Below are 16,623 nucleotides of genomic sequence, written 5' to 3'. Positions count from 1 at the left end.
TTCATCTGGTGAGGTTGTTTGTGAGGACACAGTGTGATAGGAGAGGGGAAAGTGTTTGAAAAGTGGTCAGTTCTACACAGACCTAAAATATGCCAAAGCTGTGAGCATGCCCTTACATTTCTGTAATTTTGGAAATGGCAGCAAAGACATTTTATAGAAGGGCCACCACCGAGCAGGTTGAGAGAGCCAATGGCACAGGTGCCTGTCAAACCTGGCATTCACAGCGCCTTGTCCAGAGCTGCCAGGGCATTTGGGATTTGAACTGAGTTGTCTAGTGTTCTCACCAAATTCCTATCAAACTAGACCCTCAAAAGACAACCACATTGAGAAGCGGGGTCTCTGTAGACATCATCAAATCCACGCAAGGTCAGACTGGATTTGAATGGGCACCAATGGCTGGCGTCCTGTAAGGAGAGAGAGCCAAGGACTGAGTAAGGCCAAGTACAGAAGGAGTCCGAGACTGCAACAGTGTAACCATGAGTCAGGGAACAGTGTGGGTTGCTGGTGACCACCAGAAACTGGAAGAGGCAAGAAATGGTCCTCCCCAGGGCCAACAGAGGCAGCCTGGCCCTGCTCACCCAGTCTCCAGAACTAGGCTACATTTCTGTTGTTGGAGCCACCCAGTGGGAGGTGCCATATTACAGCAGCCTCGGGAGATATGTTTCCATGAACTCCTGGGTGCTGAAGCTCGCAGGGTGCCTGCCGCCTCATGGCTGTACTTGCAAAGAGAGCTATCAGGCTGCCATGAGTTTGCCAGCCTTGGACCTCATGGATGGGACTGCTCCAAGGCTGTGGCTGACCAGTTTCACTCCAGGAGCAGCTACTAGAGGGCCAGAGCTGGAGTGGCACAGCAGAGGTGGCTCGGTGCCTACACCCTCTGGTGAGCATCTTCCTTCTCCTTGCAGTGTCTGCTCTTGTGGTCGGATCCCGGCCTCTTCCACGCTGGCTTCAGCAGGAGTCCTGAGTAAGATGCCAGCTCAGAGTGTCTGAATATAGTCAATCCTGAAGCCTCTTTCAGGGGAGATAGGCAGACAGTGGGGGAGATGCATCCAGCTGCAGCCTGCTTGGTATCCCCAGTACCCCGGCCTCCAGCACGTCTCTCCCCACTCCATGTCTGTTTGCCAGGTGCATCAGCCACTTCAGCCGAGACTGGTTACTGATCTGTGGCAAACATGGCAGGCTCCATCCTCCCCCGAGTGCCGCCCAATCTTTCTGTCTTAGACACAACATATAAACGTTGGGGCTTGCCCAGGGAAGGAGTTGCCAGCTTCCGCAGCCCAGAAAACGATGTTGGAATTGGTTATTTTGCCTAGGTCTTATTTTGTATTTAAAAAGGAGTAGAAACTGGTGTGAAACATTCTGTCCTTCCTAACTAAGGAAAGGAAGGTCATTTGACTCTGTAGTGGTGACTAAGTTTCATGCCAAGGACGGAGTAGATGGGCAGACTGTGTGTTCCTTTTCTTGAGTTTTGGTTTCGTTTTGTGCTGTTTGAGTAAGAAGTGAGCCTGTCCTGAGGGAGAATTGAACATCATCCTTAGTTGAAAGCTACAGAGGGAGTTTTGGGAGACAGAGGAAAAATCATGAACACACGCTTTTCAGTGTCATGTCCCAGACATTCGTCTGTGGTTTTATCATCTTAGCTCATTTAAAGTTTCCTAAAATGTAAGGCATGAGCAGTTGTATGTACCCACCTGCTAGGCAAGGCTCGCAAGCTGATACCTAAACCCAGAGTCCATTCTCTGAACCCCTGAGACAAGAAGAAAAACATTTTAATTATTAAGAATATTCCATAAAGCTCTAATCATCTTCCATAAGTATATGTAAGAAATGTTTACATGGAATGTACTTTTAAGGATCTGGAGCTGACAGATTCAATGAACACTATTATATTAAACTGTTAGATTTTATTATGTCGCTTATTGAATTCCAGTCTGTCAGTTCTAGAGCCTTAAATTCATGTCTTAATGACAAATTGTGTTCTGACCAATCCCATTGAGCGTCGCTAATAATTTCTGGCAATTGAAACTATTTCTAAAGGCAACCAGGAAGTATTTATATTCTTTTACAATGTTGAGAGAATAATTCTAATTTAGCCTTTCTTCAGACTCAGAAATAAATCTTTCCTAATCTCCCAAGGTAGACACTAAAGTAGAGGGGAAAATGGCCATGTTTTCCTTGCACCCAAACTCAGGGGAGGAGGGTGGGTCCTGGGGCTGTGAGGAGGAGACCCACAGGATCCCAATCCGACTCTACGGGTTCCTGGAATCTTGACAGTCTCTCCTGATCCCGCATTGTTGATTGATGGTTCAGCTAAAGCTATATAACCACATGAAGCCTTGTATCTAGATGGCAGAGGTGTGCATTCCAGAAGGTATGCAAAGCCAGGCTCCAGGGCAGTGCTGGCACCCTTCCCGTTTGAAGGCCAACAAGCAGATGTGAACGCCCGAGAGAACTATTCCGGCTGTCACTCCATTCCTTGTCCTTGCTTTTTGTGTTCCTACAGGGAAGAGCTTCACCCTGACCATCACCGTCTTCACAAACCCGCCACAAGTCGCCACCTACCACAGGGCCATCAAGATCACGGTGGACGGACCCCGGGAACCCCGAAGTGAGTAGGGGCGGCCGGTGGCTGGCATGCTCAGGGACTGGGAATCCCCCAGGTCTACTCTCAGGTTTTCCAAGCAGCAGGGTCAAAATGAAGCAGTGATGGAAGAGTGACCAGGCACAGGGAGAGCCGACAAAAAAAGGCCTGAGGGTCAGCAGACCACTGGAGTCCCGTTACTATCCATGCTAGTCTGTTATGAATCTGGTTAGGCTAGAAAGGAAAAACTGGCAATAACACTTTTCTTTCTTTGGCCACAGGAAAAAAAAATCTTCTGCGATTGTTTAAAATAGAGAACAGGATGGTATGAGAGTGCCTGGCGCTATGGGGGAGGAACTTGTAAATACAGAAAGATGGTACCAAAAAGAGCTCCCGTGAGGAAAGCTTTTAAAAAAGGAGTGGGGTTGTTTAGTCTGCAAGAAAGATGTCTTCCCGGTGACTTAATGACTATATTTGAGTAAACACAAGAGCCACACGCCATTCTAGGCCACCACCCTGTCCCAGGAGCTGAGGCCAGGCTGCAGGTTCAGGTCTGGGGTGCTGACAGAAGCTCTGGACCAGCACCCACAGCGTCCCAACTGCATCAGGACCCTCATGGAGAACTGCTCTCCTCTCAGCAGCAAGTGAACAGGGCTGGGAAGCAGGATTTCCTTCATCGCAGGAAGCTGGGATGAGGCAGGGCAGGCCCTTAATTGGACCCTGGAAGTCCCTGAATGGAGCTCCTGTGGCTGTAGCAAGCTACAGAGCCTTTGGGAACCTCGGCTTCATCCGTGGCTGTGATGGCCTGCCCGTGAGCATCTTTGGAAGGGCATAGTGGTGATGCCCCGACCTGGTGCAGGGAAGCAGCCCAGGGAAGGCTGAGGGTTCCAGTAGAGCACTTCCCCTCTCAGCCCTGTCTCCCCTGGCTCCCCAGCTGCTGCTCCAGTGCCCCACAGGGCCTTCCAGGGATGCTGGTTCCTGTGGAATGTCCAAGGCAGACCCTGGGTGCAGCTCTGCCTTTCCCGCAGCCCTGGCCGTGAGTGCATACCATCTCAGCTGCCGTCTAGAACTGTTTTCTTTGCTGCTTCTGCTTTCCCAGTGCCCTTGGGTAGGCCAGCAGAGAAAGATCCACAGGATCCAGGGTTTCATGGTGGAAGGGCTTCAGAAAGTTCATGGAAAATGCGATTATACAATTGACAAATACACTGTTTTTGGCACTGACATTTTATTCATTCATTCATTCATTCATTCATTCGTCTCCAAATGAACTTCCTGCCTTCCTAGGGTGCCCTTGCCACCATTCACTGGGCTTAAGACACCCTTCACTTTGTGTCTCATGCCTCCACTGAGGACCCATTTTCAGGTTTTCATTTTCTTTTTTTTTTTTAAGATATATTCAGTTATATGAGAGGCAAAGTTAAAGAGAGGGGGAGATAGTCTTCCACCTGCTGGTTCATGCCCCAAATGACTACGGTGACTAGGGCTGGGGCAGGCTTAAGCCAGGAGCCAGGAAATCCATTTGGGTGTCCCATATGGGTGGCCAGAGTCTAAGTACTTGGGCCATCAGCGGCTGTCTTAGCTGGCAGCCAGATAAGAAATGGAGCAGCCAGGTCTTGAACCAGTGTACTCAGAGGATGCCAACACCAAATGAACAAATGTTCACAGAGGATGCCAGCATCACAGACAGTACGGGGCCCAGGCTTTTTCTGCTTAAGTCCACTGAATATTTCTTTCTGTCCTCAAAGTTGGGTTGCTGTACAACTTGTAACATCTGCTGGTTCTTCCTGTGCATGTGCAGCAGACCATGGGGACAGGATCCCACAGTTATCATAGAACGCAGGAACCCCTTGGGCATTTGCTGGTTGGCCAGAGCAGTGATGGGGGAGATGCTAAAGACTGACAGTGACCCTGCCTGAGGCACAGCATAAACACCAGGTGCCCTTTGCTCTGCTCTGAGGACCACAGAGGAAGCAGGGTTCAATTCCAGCAAGGTGCAGGCTTGCAGCGAGGTGCAAGGATGTTGTCAAATTGAAGGAGAGGCTCACCCAGGAGGCGGGAATCTCTGCCTCTGGAAATAGGGTACCCTGTTTTCACACCTAGCTCACCTGGCTGTGGAAGCAGCGTAAAGCACCTGACCCCTTGAGATTCCCGCTCTGTTGCTCTCCTCAGCATCTCCTGTACCGGGTTGATGGGTTGATGGGGCTTCAGAAAGCACGGGGTGGCTGCTCTGACTTTTAAGGATTGGCAGATAGAGCAGGGAAGCAGGGCGAAGTGACTAACAGCCTGCCTGTATACACAGTTTATTCTGCCCCTGCTGTTTTATGACTTAAGAAAATAGCCCTTTCAGAGAAGGGCCCCTAGAACAGACAGAAGAGAGTGGCTCCAAAGAGGCACCTGTTTTTAAGCAGTCTTTCCTGCCAAGTGGAATTTGGAGTCTAGGGAAAAGTTAACTGAGCAGAAATAAGTATGATATAAAGAGACGGAATAGCCTCAGGTAGAGAGTCTCATATTTCACAAGAGACTTTTAGAAAAGGCAAAATACACACAGACTCCTGGGGAGACTTGGGCAATGCTGACTTCTCTGTTTACTCTGTGAGGCTAGGGTGGACTAGCGTTTCTCTCTCTCTCTCTCTCTTCCTCTTATTATTTTGTTTTATTTAATTATTTGGGAGACAGAAAGAGGTCTTCTGGTTCACTCCCCAAATGCTTGCCTTGGCCTGCGCTGTGTCAGGCTGAAGCTAGGGGCCAGGCGCTTCATCCAGGTTTTCCTCATGGCTGGCAGAGGTCTAATTACTTGAACTGACAATTGTTGCCTCCCGGGATCCACATCAGCCGGAAGCTGGAGCGTTCCTGGGACACTCAGCTGTGGGAATGTGGGCATCTCAACCTTAACCACAAGGCTGAGCATCCACCCTGCTGTTCATGCTGGTGTAGCTCTTCCCTGAAGTTATTAATTCTTGAGACAGGCACTTCTTCTTGCTCATAATTGCTTGCCCATGTAATGCTGCAGGAGGACCCTGCAGGAGAATCAGGATATCCACACAAGTTCAGAAATCCCTGAACTAACAAGACCTCCCAAGTCTCTTTTATATTTATAGTGCTGTGGATTCCAGATGATTCCAGCAAAAATGGTGTTGGCATTGCAGCGTCCATTAATTTTACTAAATCAAAGACTATGAAAACTGGAAGGGATCTGAGAGAGTTTTGGGGACAGATGCCACCTAAATAAGGGAGAACAGTTGGAAAGAAATAGAACAATTTTCCTGGATTGTAAAGAGATTGTTGTTGGACCTGTGTTATGGTAAAAGGGGTTAATCCACCACCTGAAATGCTGGCATGCTCTATGAGTGTAGATTGAGTGCCAGCTGCTCTACTTCCCATCCAACTCTCTGTTTACGTTCCTGGGAAAACAGCAGAGGATTGTCCCAATTCTTGGGCCCCTGCACCCATAGGGGAGACCCAGATGAAGCTCCAGGCTCCTGTATTCTGCCTGGCCCAGCCAAGGCCATTGTGGCCGTCTAGAGATAAATCAATCCCTTTCTAGCTCTCTCTCCCTGTAACTTTAGCTACAAAATAATTACAAAGAAATCTTTTTTAAAAAGATAGTTTTTGATGAAACCAGAAATAGGATGAGGAGTTCTTGACATCAAGTACTGGACTCTTATCCATCCATATGTCCATCCATCCATTTGTTTATTAATCTCTGCATCCATATCATACTGTTCGTACATCATCAATTGTGAACTCTGATTATGACCTCAGAATACCCGCCCTGGAAGTGAGGTGTTGGCGTGTATGACTGCTCATGCGTGTCCATCTCTACAGCTGTCTAGAAAGGAGAAATGGTAGCCTTTCGTGGCGGGTATGTCTGCAATCTGAAATAGTCGTGCACGAGACCATAGATAAACCAAGCTCCTTCCCTTGGTCCTTTAGATAGCTAAGCAGGTACCTCTGCATGCTACCTGCTGCCAGCCAGTTTGTTGATCATGCCATTAGGGTAACTTGACGTTTCTCTCCTCATCATCCTTCTTGGCAATGATAAAACTGTAGCACAAACTGTATTCCAAAGAGAATTTGAAAGTAGTTTTCATTTCAGATGGTTATTTTCTCTTTTATAGTCATTGGCCTGCCAAAAAAAATGCTTTTTCCATATTCCATGGGATTTATTATTTTTTAATTGAAACCAATATAGAAAGTATTAATTATTGGAAAGTTAAATTTGTTGTGGGGAAAAAGAGCACCATTCGTTGCTCCCGATTGGTGTGGGCAAGAAGCGGTGAAGGATCTGTATTCAATTAGTAGGTGAAGTGCTTGGAAGCTTGTTGACATGCAATAGACAGGGTTAAGTATAAACAATAAGAAGCTTTGAAGAAAATATTCCAGAGTTGTTTTTAATGTATTTTTTGGTGTTTCTGGGGACCTAATGAAAAACTCGAGCTGTCAGCCCATGCGTCTGTAATTTGCTGACTGATAATATAGAGGGACCAAACATGTCCTGCACGGATGTTAGCTTAACTAGTGTGAATTGGTTCAGTGCTCCAAGGGATGATACGTTTTGGTAGAAGACTGAGAACAGTGGCCTCTTGGACTGTCGGCAGCCTAGAGGCCAAGGTCTCTCTCAGGTTTACACTGCATAGCCGTCTCTTCTCATCAGGGACCTGTTGATTTAAGAACATGCAGAAACCTAGCTGAAACATGAGACAGCTCATGCAACAAACGTTGACCATTTCTGGAATGCTTTTTGCTTTTGGGCTAAAGGAACACTTTGCAGCAGTGGTAATGATGTGCTTGGGCTCCTGAGATTCACAGTAACAGACAGAAAGATGGAGTCATTTCTTGCAAACCTGTGTACTTTCTGGGCCACCAGCCTTCTTGTTGACTAATATGAGTTACGGTTGACATAGGCCCATAGGAGGGCCCCTTGATTATTCAGTTGCTTTTTGAGTACTTGATTATGTCATATGAATGTAAATTTCTTCCGTGACTTTGAACATAAATTGCATGCCTACTCCATACACACTCATATATAGAATTTCAGGATTTGGAGTCCCTTGGACACCAAAATCCATGGTTACTCAAAGCTCTTCTAGCAACTGGAGTACTTCATGCTTCTAGCCTATGCGTATCCCCATGTAGAGATCAAATCTCTTCTACACTGCTTATAATACATAATGTCGCTGCTACGTAACTACTTGTCAGAGGATGTTGTCTGAGGAGTAATGACAGTAACAAAAGCCTGCGAGTGTCCAGAACAGGTGCAGTTTTTCCTGGGTGTTTTCCATCAGTGATTGCTTGAATTTGTGGGTTCAGAACCCAGAGATGTGGAGGGGTAAGTGCATTGGTAGCAGCATCGTCCCTGGTGAGAAACGCCTGACAAGCACCTGGGCGGATAGTGGACTTCAAAATACTTGAAATAATGATCAGAAAAGTGCAAGATGAGCAGCGTGTTTATAGGCTGCCCTTCTGAGTAATATTAGTTCTTTTTTGAAATGTCATTTTCTCCCAGTGATCCGATTGCCTGATAGTAATGACAGCTAGCATTAGATGCTGTTAATCATTTATCCAACACTGTTGAAGGTGCCTCATGCATAGTCATTTCTGTAATCTTTGAAAGAACATGTAAAAAAATTGATAAGGAAGCAAAAAGAAATTGAGTAACTGGCCCTAGGCCATACAACTGGGAAGCCAGAATTTAAGCGGAGCAGTCCAAACACTGGAATCCACAGGCACCAGAATCTGTGTTTAAGAACCGCACTGACTGCTGTTTGAACTTCATAGTATTTTAATTCCAGTATTTTTTTATTGGTGCTTCACATATAATCCTCTTTGAGGAGTCAAAGAGGTATACCGACGTGGTTGTAACTGACAGGAGAGAATCAGCATGTTCCCTGAACCAGGCTACAGAAAGGTCCTAGCACCCAGCCACGGACATGCTGATCACATGTGCAGCCAGTTGCTTTTGCACCTGTCACCAGGGTCAGCTAGGGAACCTGGCTTTGATGGGAACCTTAACCATGGGCGATACACAACATGAGCCTTTCTCTCTGGCACTGGCCTGTAGGATATGTGAGTGATGTGATCACCAGAGCAGACATCTGAGTCCAGATACCCCTAAGCAAAGGGTGTCCTGGGGTTCATGTGCATGGCATCCTGGGACAATGTGCCATTCTTGGCTTTCCACTGACTATTGCAACTTCAAAAGGGTTTCCTGGATCTGAGACCTCAGGCTTGTATTCAACCGTCCGCAGTCCAGTGGTCCATCTTCCAAGTCATCTTCCAGGTCCTGAGTGAGGGCGTACTTAATCCTGTTCCCATTGGATTCTTGAAATCCCAGCTTTTGAACTTGAGCTCTTTCTAGATGAAATCATAATTCACCAAGAAAAAACATTTTCTCTCCCTCCCTCTTTTCTTCCTTTCCTTTCCATGTGAAGGTAAAATGGGAGGACTAAGGCCTGACTTCCCTGCCTTCCTCTCTGTTCTGAAAGGCCCGTTGGGGGCTACGGCGGAGACTTTAGGGATGTGTCCCCAGCTGCTTTATTTTGTGCTGTGTTAAGCTCTCCATCTACCTGAAGACTTGGCCAAGGCAGTTTTTAAAGCATTAGTAATAGTCAAACCTAAATATTCCCAGCAGTTGTGAGTCTTCTGTTTAGCATGTATAGCGTTGAAGTAAACAAAGAAGAGAAATTGTGTATGTGTAGGAATTTTCCTGACCCTTGATCTCGGGGTGAGGTCAGAGGGGAAATGACTGGGAAGGGGTGGCAAGAGCTCATCCCTTGGATCTTGGAATCAAGTCTTGGTCCCCAGCCCTGTCTTATGCAAAACCTGCCTATGATTGATTGATTGATGTTTGTATCATTGTAAAACAGAGAAAGAGAATTGCTACCAGGTGCCAGTGAGAACACGCAGAAATAAATGATCGAGGCACACTCTTAGTGTTGGGGCAGCAAGGAGCAGAGAGACATGTCGTAGAAATTAAACTGTCACTTTAGATTTCCTTTTCTGTTCAAACTGTAGCAAAATCTTGTCATTGTTTTGAATGCCACGGCACTGCAGCTGAGATCTAAATTAATATATCTTGGTCCTTGTTAGCATTTATTATGTGATGTGCTAAAGAAGAAAAAAAAATCCTGTCTGCATTTAGGCTTCCGTTTCTTAAGCTTCAAACATGTAGAGAGATTTCTGGATCATGAACCTGGGGACCTGGGTTTTCACATTGGCGCCACCAGCCCTGTGGGTGTGAACTCGGGCAATTATCTTTAGCACTTTAGTCCTCATTTTCCTCTTCTGCCGAACCAGGCAATGGAACAAGATAATCTCTAAATTAATTCCCACTCAAAGGGGGTAACAAAAGATTGTCAGCAAAACAATTCAGGTTCCCCAAGGTCCCTGAGCTCCTTTCCTGGGCCACCCTGCATCACATTAGACAAATCCATGTGTGCCCAGCTTGTATGTTAGGGATTCTTTTTTGTTGTGAGTTTTTGAAAGGGTGCTATAGTTAGATTAAAAAAAAAAAAGTTCTGGCCATGACTAGCTTATTTAATTTACTGTGGCCCTGATTTCTCTGCCATCAACTTGTGATTACAACAAAGGTGAAGTCCCCACATCAGCACTAGGTACCTTGTGGATACACTGATGCCTGCAGGAATACTGGTCTGGTTGAACCTCTGATATATGGACAGTGGCCTGCTAGCATCATGAAGCTGTGAGGCCAAATGTGACAGCCTTGTGAAGTGCTTAGACCAACACCTGGCTCAGAACATGTTCTGGGAAGAGGTCAGTCACTGCCCATGTTGAACTTTGGAATACTTTTGTAACTGAAAAAACAAAGGAGCTTTGAGAATCCTAAATTTAAAAATTCATGAAGTTGCCATAAGGTTGCTTTTTTTGACATTTAATTAAACATTTATACATTTTGATTTTTTTTTCCAATTTCTGTTTTGTATTTAGAACCAGTAAAATTTCTTTCCTGGCATTATTTACAGGGCCCTTGAAAGAATCTGGGCATGGTTCCTAAGCCCCTAATGGGTACAATGGCCTTGCCCCTAAATGTTGCACTTTGTGAAAAACTTGGGAAGTGGGAGGAGGGAAAAACTCAGTGCCCAAGATCTTGCCTGTGGTGCCTGTTCAGCTTGCATGTGACAGTCCCAGAAGGACCTGTGCCACTCTCCTACACAAGTGCCCAGGAATGTGGCAGGGTCACTCGTGGTCAGAGCTCTCATCTGACTATCCCTTACCAGCTGTGGATTCCATCCGTACCTACGGAGTAGGCACCCAGTGTGATGGCCGAATGAGGCAGCCTCTCCACAGGGAAAATAATGGAGCACAGAGTAGTCACCCCTCGGTGCCAGAAAGGGATGGATTCTAGAACGCTCATGGATACAGAACTCCGTGAATGCAGCATTTGCATAGAAGCCACACACGCTCTGGTGGGCTGCATGGAGTATAAGCAGTTGTACGCAGTTGTACCCTGGATAGAGAAGAACTACAAGAAAAAGTTTGTGACTTTTTTTTTTTTACAATTGTTTTTGGCTAAAACCAGTTGAGTCATGGATGTGGGAGCTACTGTGTAAACGCATAATAAACTACTGCTTAGCCGCAGCCAAGATCCGCATGCAGGGAAACATGGGCCGCCACCCTTTGAGTTTCAGAAACCCACTGAAGATTTCCTGTGTCCACTGTCTGTGTGCCCTGAGGCCGACGGGGCTGCCCTGCCTGGGCTACTTGGGTGGTGGCCACGTGTGTCTCTCCCACGTGAGAAGGTGAAGCCACTGCTGGCTGCTGGATGACAGTTGGGGTCACAGCATCATGGCCTGTTATACCACGTCTACTTCTCCACTTTTGAGCGAAATCATGATTTTTTTTTTTTCATTCCTTAGTCACTTTCTGTTTGGGAAGAAATCTCTCCTTGAAGTTTCTCACAGGTTCAGGGTTTTCCCAGCAAGCCTTGTGGTTCACAAGGGAATTAGTTAACATTTGAAAGACCCAGTCTCTCAAAACTGCCAGTACCACACACACACACACACACACACACACACACGAGTTTCTACACTAAGCAAGTCAAAGCTACATGCACACGCTGATTCTGTGTCTGTTAGCTTTAACTAGTTTGCCATTTCTTCATTCCCCTGTTCTGTGTTTTTTAAAAGCTTTTTTGTTTTCTTTTGCTGTGACAGCATTAAATGTTGAAATGCGGAAGAAATAAAGTAGGTTGTAATCCATGACTGTCACAGTTGTGTGATCAGACGTGTGGCAAGACGCTGACACCAAGTTGGATGGGAAATGCCTTTTTCATAATATGATCGCCATCACCTTGTGCTTGGGACTTTTACAGTGTCACCAACATAATTCAGGTAGTCAGTTGCCAAGTGTTCTGGATCCATATCCATAGGTGAAAGCTAAGGCCAGGAGGAAAAAAAAAAGCCATTGAAGTACCCAAAGCAAAGCTCCTTTCTGTTTGCCTTTTTTAAAGTAACACAATGGAGTTAATCTGCCAAGTCCCTGGACCCCAATAAAGAAAGTTAATGGCAATACATTACTTTGGGACTTCCAAGATTTACATATACTCAGGTTCCATTAAAGCAAATATTGACTAAAAGCCAGACTGTTCTCGAAATCTTTCAGTGTACTTTCCTGTCCTGAAACGTTGAACATCTGATATTCTATTTGTTTGTTTGATTTTTTCTTTCTGCTTTTGTTTACCACGACTTAGAAGCCATCTTCTGGTCATTTGAGATGAAAAGTCAACATTTGGAAGAAGTGAGTTCTTAGGTACTATATAAATTTATGGCCCTTTCTGTATTTGTTCCTGGTATCACTGTTTTTTTACTTACCACTGAGTGGTTTTATGATATTTCCACTTCATTCATGTTGAAGAGCCAAGAGGAAACACAGGGATCCTTCCTTTGCTTCTCTCTGGCATTGCTTACGTCCCAGAATCCAGACCTACAATAGCCACCAAGTGCTGGAGAGCGGGAGGGGAGGAATTTGAGGCCTAGAGGCTTGGCCTGCAGCCTCATCTGTGTGATTTAGTAGCTGCGTGTCACATCTTCCCCATCTGTAGAATGGGTCCCACTCTGCTATGGATGTGAGGATTCAGTGAGACAAATCCCAGAAGCAGCCTGCCGTGGTGGCAGATGGCCCTTGGCTCCCCTTGACCACACGAATCTTCCCAAGCCTTGTCCCGCTGTAGCCACTGGGGCTTGGTTCCCAGATACCCCTCCCCACCAGAGGATGTCAACATCACAGGATGTTCAAGTCCCTCACTTAAAATAGCATGGAGTGGGCATGTTGACTTGGTGGTTAAGACGCACTTGGGTACACACATCACAGGTTCTAAGGCTGCTTACCACTTTATATCCTGGGAAGCAGCAGGTGGCGGCTCCAAGCTGAGTCCCTGTCACTGGCTTGGGAACCATGGGTTGAGTTCCCAGCCCATGGTTTAGGCCTAACTCCACCCTAGCTGTCGAGGACATCTGGGGGAGTGAACCAGCATTTTGAGAGGTCTCTGCCTTTCTCTCCTCCTTCTCTTGCTCTCTCTTTCTACCTCTCTTTAATAAATAAATAATAGGATGACCTAGTGCTTGCAAGAGGGGTGAGCAAAAATAAATTCTGTGTATGTTCAGTACAGCACATTTTTTTTTTCTCAATAGCTGCAAAAACTAAAAAGAATTGTCTGGGCCCACAGATGTGATCCATGTGGGCAAGCGGGGCTTGGCTGTCACACCACGACACAGCCAGGTCTCACGCCACGACATAAGCCAGGTCTCATGTTACGACACAGCCAGGTCCTTTGCTCATCCCACAGCCTTTGCCAAGGGGAAGCAGATGGAATTCTGTCCAAGTGGGGACCCCATATTTGTCATGTCCAAGTTTGGTGAAAAAAGGAAAAAAAAAATCCTGGCCAATGGGGTATTCGGGAATCTATATAATCAAAGCTTCTCTTCTCTTGCTTTCCTTCCACTCTACCTGTTTTAACTCCAAATGCCCAGGTGCTGAGCTGGCCTCAGGGGCCGCTTCCCCTGTTGACTCATGGACTGGTTGCCCATACTGCCTTTCCTGCCGTTTTGTTCCCCTAGATGCAGATAGGATCTTATGAAAACGTAGCTGTGTCTGAACCACGCACTGAGCACCTTGTGACTAGAAGCTTCCATGGGGCCGTTTATAAGATGGGAATAATTGTGGGAGCCCTGTCTATTGCATCGGGGCTGTTTTGGATGAATTGAGGTGATGTTTTTCGGATTTTTTTTTTTTAATTGTCTATCCGTTAGGTAATGGAAGTATAATAGCTATTTAGATGGTTGGTAATAATAACAGGAATATCTATTATTGTTTCATGTGTATTATATGGAAATCATAGGGATCTTCAAGCAATTATCGGTTTCTTGAAGGTAGCTTTCATCTCCTTGTGTCTTTCAGGATTGGTGAAAAGAAAATTGCAGAGGGAAAAAAAAGACAATTTAAATCAGCCACCACTATTATTATTCCATACTTAGAAAAATTTTATCATTGCCAGTAGAATATCTGAACATTTTCTTGCCTACATCTTCAGACTGTCAGAACTTGAGAAACTTTAGAAAATTAAGCAACTGAAAATAGAGTTTGACATGAATGGAATTTTCCTTTTCAAAACCTAACTGTTCTTCTAAAACGTTGTAGTTTTTTCCGTTACTTCCCAAGAAACTTTCACAAAGCCGGAAGTTTCAGGGGAATGTCAGACCCGACCCACGCAAGATCAGGGTGCTTCAGCCCTCCACCACGCCCGCCCATTCCACCCCCACACCCATGGCTTTTTATACATGCTGCTCGCCCAAGATTTCTGGATTAGATTTCAGCAAGGCGAAATGCTACACCGTGGAGATTTCGTGCTGGTTTCTTCAGACCAGTCCCAAGCTGCAGCTGCTAGGGGCCCAGGGCTGCTCAGGGTCCGGTTCCCCTGCTGACAGTCACTGTGGGGAGCAAATTTAGAGGAACACGGTCTATTTCTTAGCTTATTCTGCCGGACTCAGCATACAGTGGTAGCCAAGTGCAGGGAGAAAGAACTGGAAAGTGCTGAAATTTGAGTCTTGAGGGCTGGGCCATGCTCCGGAGCTGCTCTGTTGAACTCTAAAAAAGAATCCTGAGCCCTGGGCAAGGGAGAGGCCGGCCCTATGGAAGAACGCAGGCCAGGGAACCCACGCGTGGCCTCTGGCCCTGCCTGGCTGTGGGAGACACAGGGAGCAGCTTCAGACCACCTCGGAGGGGGCAAGGTGCAGGGGCCTGGGGCAGAAATGCAGGCTCAGTGATTTGTGAGGTCCGTCTCACCTCCTGCAAGTAGCCAGTGTGCTGTCGGAACCAGGGCACTGTGGTCAGCCGCGGGTGGGGAGACTGAGCAAGCTGGGAATGGACTCTTGGCCCAGGCTGGGGAACGAGAATAAAGCCCCCACCCCGTCAGCCCCACATTGCTCCATGCTTCATTCGGGGAAATCGTGCTAACCCAATTTTCCATGACTTGGACAACATCACACACACACACACACACACACACACACACACACACACATGTCCTGAAATCCACAAAGTGCCTCGATTGTCCAAGCCCCAGTGTGGCCAGCTTCCCAAAGGGAGCTTGGTGTTAATTCCTCGGCCAAGGAGAAAGAGAACCGGTGTGACTCGTGTTGATTGTCAGAGTGGTCCTGAGCTGGGGCTGCCTCCCCGCTCTGCCTCCTCCAAGTATTATGGGCTGTTCTTCAGTACCTGCCCTACCTATCTTCACGATCTAGCCGCAAACAGCTTCGGTTGACCACACCGCTTCCCTATTGAAAGTTAATACTGTTTGACTCACTCTGGGCTACCAACTCACAGCCAAAGAAAACAAGGCAGAGAATAACCGGCTTGTATGGCGTTTGGAAAGCTCTCGGAGGCCCTGCTTTCAAAACTCCCATACAGTAGTTTTACTATATCTCTCAGCTGCAAAGAAAAATGAAGAAAGCAGAAGTGGTTACAAAAAAAATTTTTTTTAGAGGAGGGGGTGGGGAAGAGAGATCAACCAACCACAGGGCGTGCGTGGGGCAGAATTCTCTTGCTGGATCTGCTTTGCTCCGACACCCGGGAGGCCTTCCACGGCACAGCACAGGAACTGCTGGGCCACTGGAAGGAGGGGAGAGTGCAGTTTATTGAAAAGGCAGCGTTCCCAAAGCCTGTGTAACAGAGTGAGAGAGGAGCCAGGAAGTTGAGCACACCTGCCAGGCTTCCTGAGCCCCAAGGCTCAGGGTTAGGGTTGGCCTCTGGAGGAAGTCTGGGGAAGACTTTGAGCAGAGAAGGTTGTGGCATTTCCTGGGGAAGGAACGACACCTTCTCTTCCCTCTCCCTGTAACTGAAGTTGTGTGGCCTGTACACCCTGCTCAAGACCTGGGCCTTTGGTCTGGTGACCAGGGTGAATGGGGAGCGGGGAGGGTCTTGGTTTCTCAGGATACAGAGAATGTTCCTTCCCAGTGTCACCAGGAAGAGGGAAGAGGGCAGGCCAGGCAAGTAGCCACTTGCCAGCTGGTGGCTGCTCCCAGCTCCTGTTAACAGCAGGAGGTAAAAGTCAGCCTGGTGCCTGAATGAAGCTGTCAGCCCAGGAACTACCTGCAAGTTTGCTCTCAGCATGGTGCAAGGTGGAGCTCAAAGAAGTGTTCCTCTGTGGTTTTCTTACCAGCAAATGCTCAGAGCCAGTTCAGCTCCAGCCACCGTTCAAGGGTTTTGTGGTGGCCGCCTCTTCCCACAAGCCTTGACTTTGATGACACCAGACCGGGCTCACCCTTGGAGGCTGCCCCTGGGACCCAACAGGCACAATTTTATAGAAACAGCAGGGAATTTCCTGGGTCCTTAAAGAAGTATGAAGGGGTGTGAGTGTCCAGCATACACCTGGGCTAGCATCCTGGGATGAGTCTGTCCCAGGAGAGGGGCCGTGTATGTATTCACTCATCCATTCAGCATCGGCTGAGGCATCATCCAGTGCTGCGTGGGCCCGCAGTCTACCTGGTTCCTGTCCAGACTCATGCAGTGTGTCCTTGGTAGTTATG

The 16,623-nt window shown here is 47.1% G+C and overlaps 1 protein-coding gene across 3 annotated transcripts in view; it reads left to right on the top strand.

Annotated features, from left to right (window-relative positions):
• The window catches only part of RUNX1 (RUNX family transcription factor 1), a 233,674-nt gene that overhangs the window by 167,521 nt on the left and 49,530 nt on the right, over positions 1–16,623 (top strand). For 2 of the 3 annotated variants that reach the window (XM_040980788.1, XM_040980789.1), the window contains one exon: positions 2,504–2,608. The exons of the other annotated variant lie outside the window; for it this stretch is intronic. In XM_040980788.1, the coding sequence (XP_040836722.1) occupies positions 2,504–2,608 (105 nt within the window). The remainder of the gene's footprint in view (positions 1–2,503; positions 2,609–16,623) is intronic. 3 annotated transcript variants of the gene reach the window in all.

The sequence above is a fragment of the Ochotona curzoniae genome, unplaced genomic scaffold (assembly GCF_017591425.1).
Source record: "Ochotona curzoniae isolate NIBS_2020 unplaced genomic scaffold, NIBS_Ocur_1.0 contig_3498, whole genome shotgun sequence".
Classification (NCBI taxonomy): Eukaryota; Metazoa; Chordata; class Mammalia; order Lagomorpha; family Ochotonidae; genus Ochotona; species Ochotona curzoniae.
This window is presented reverse-complemented; position numbering and strand designations above follow the sequence as displayed.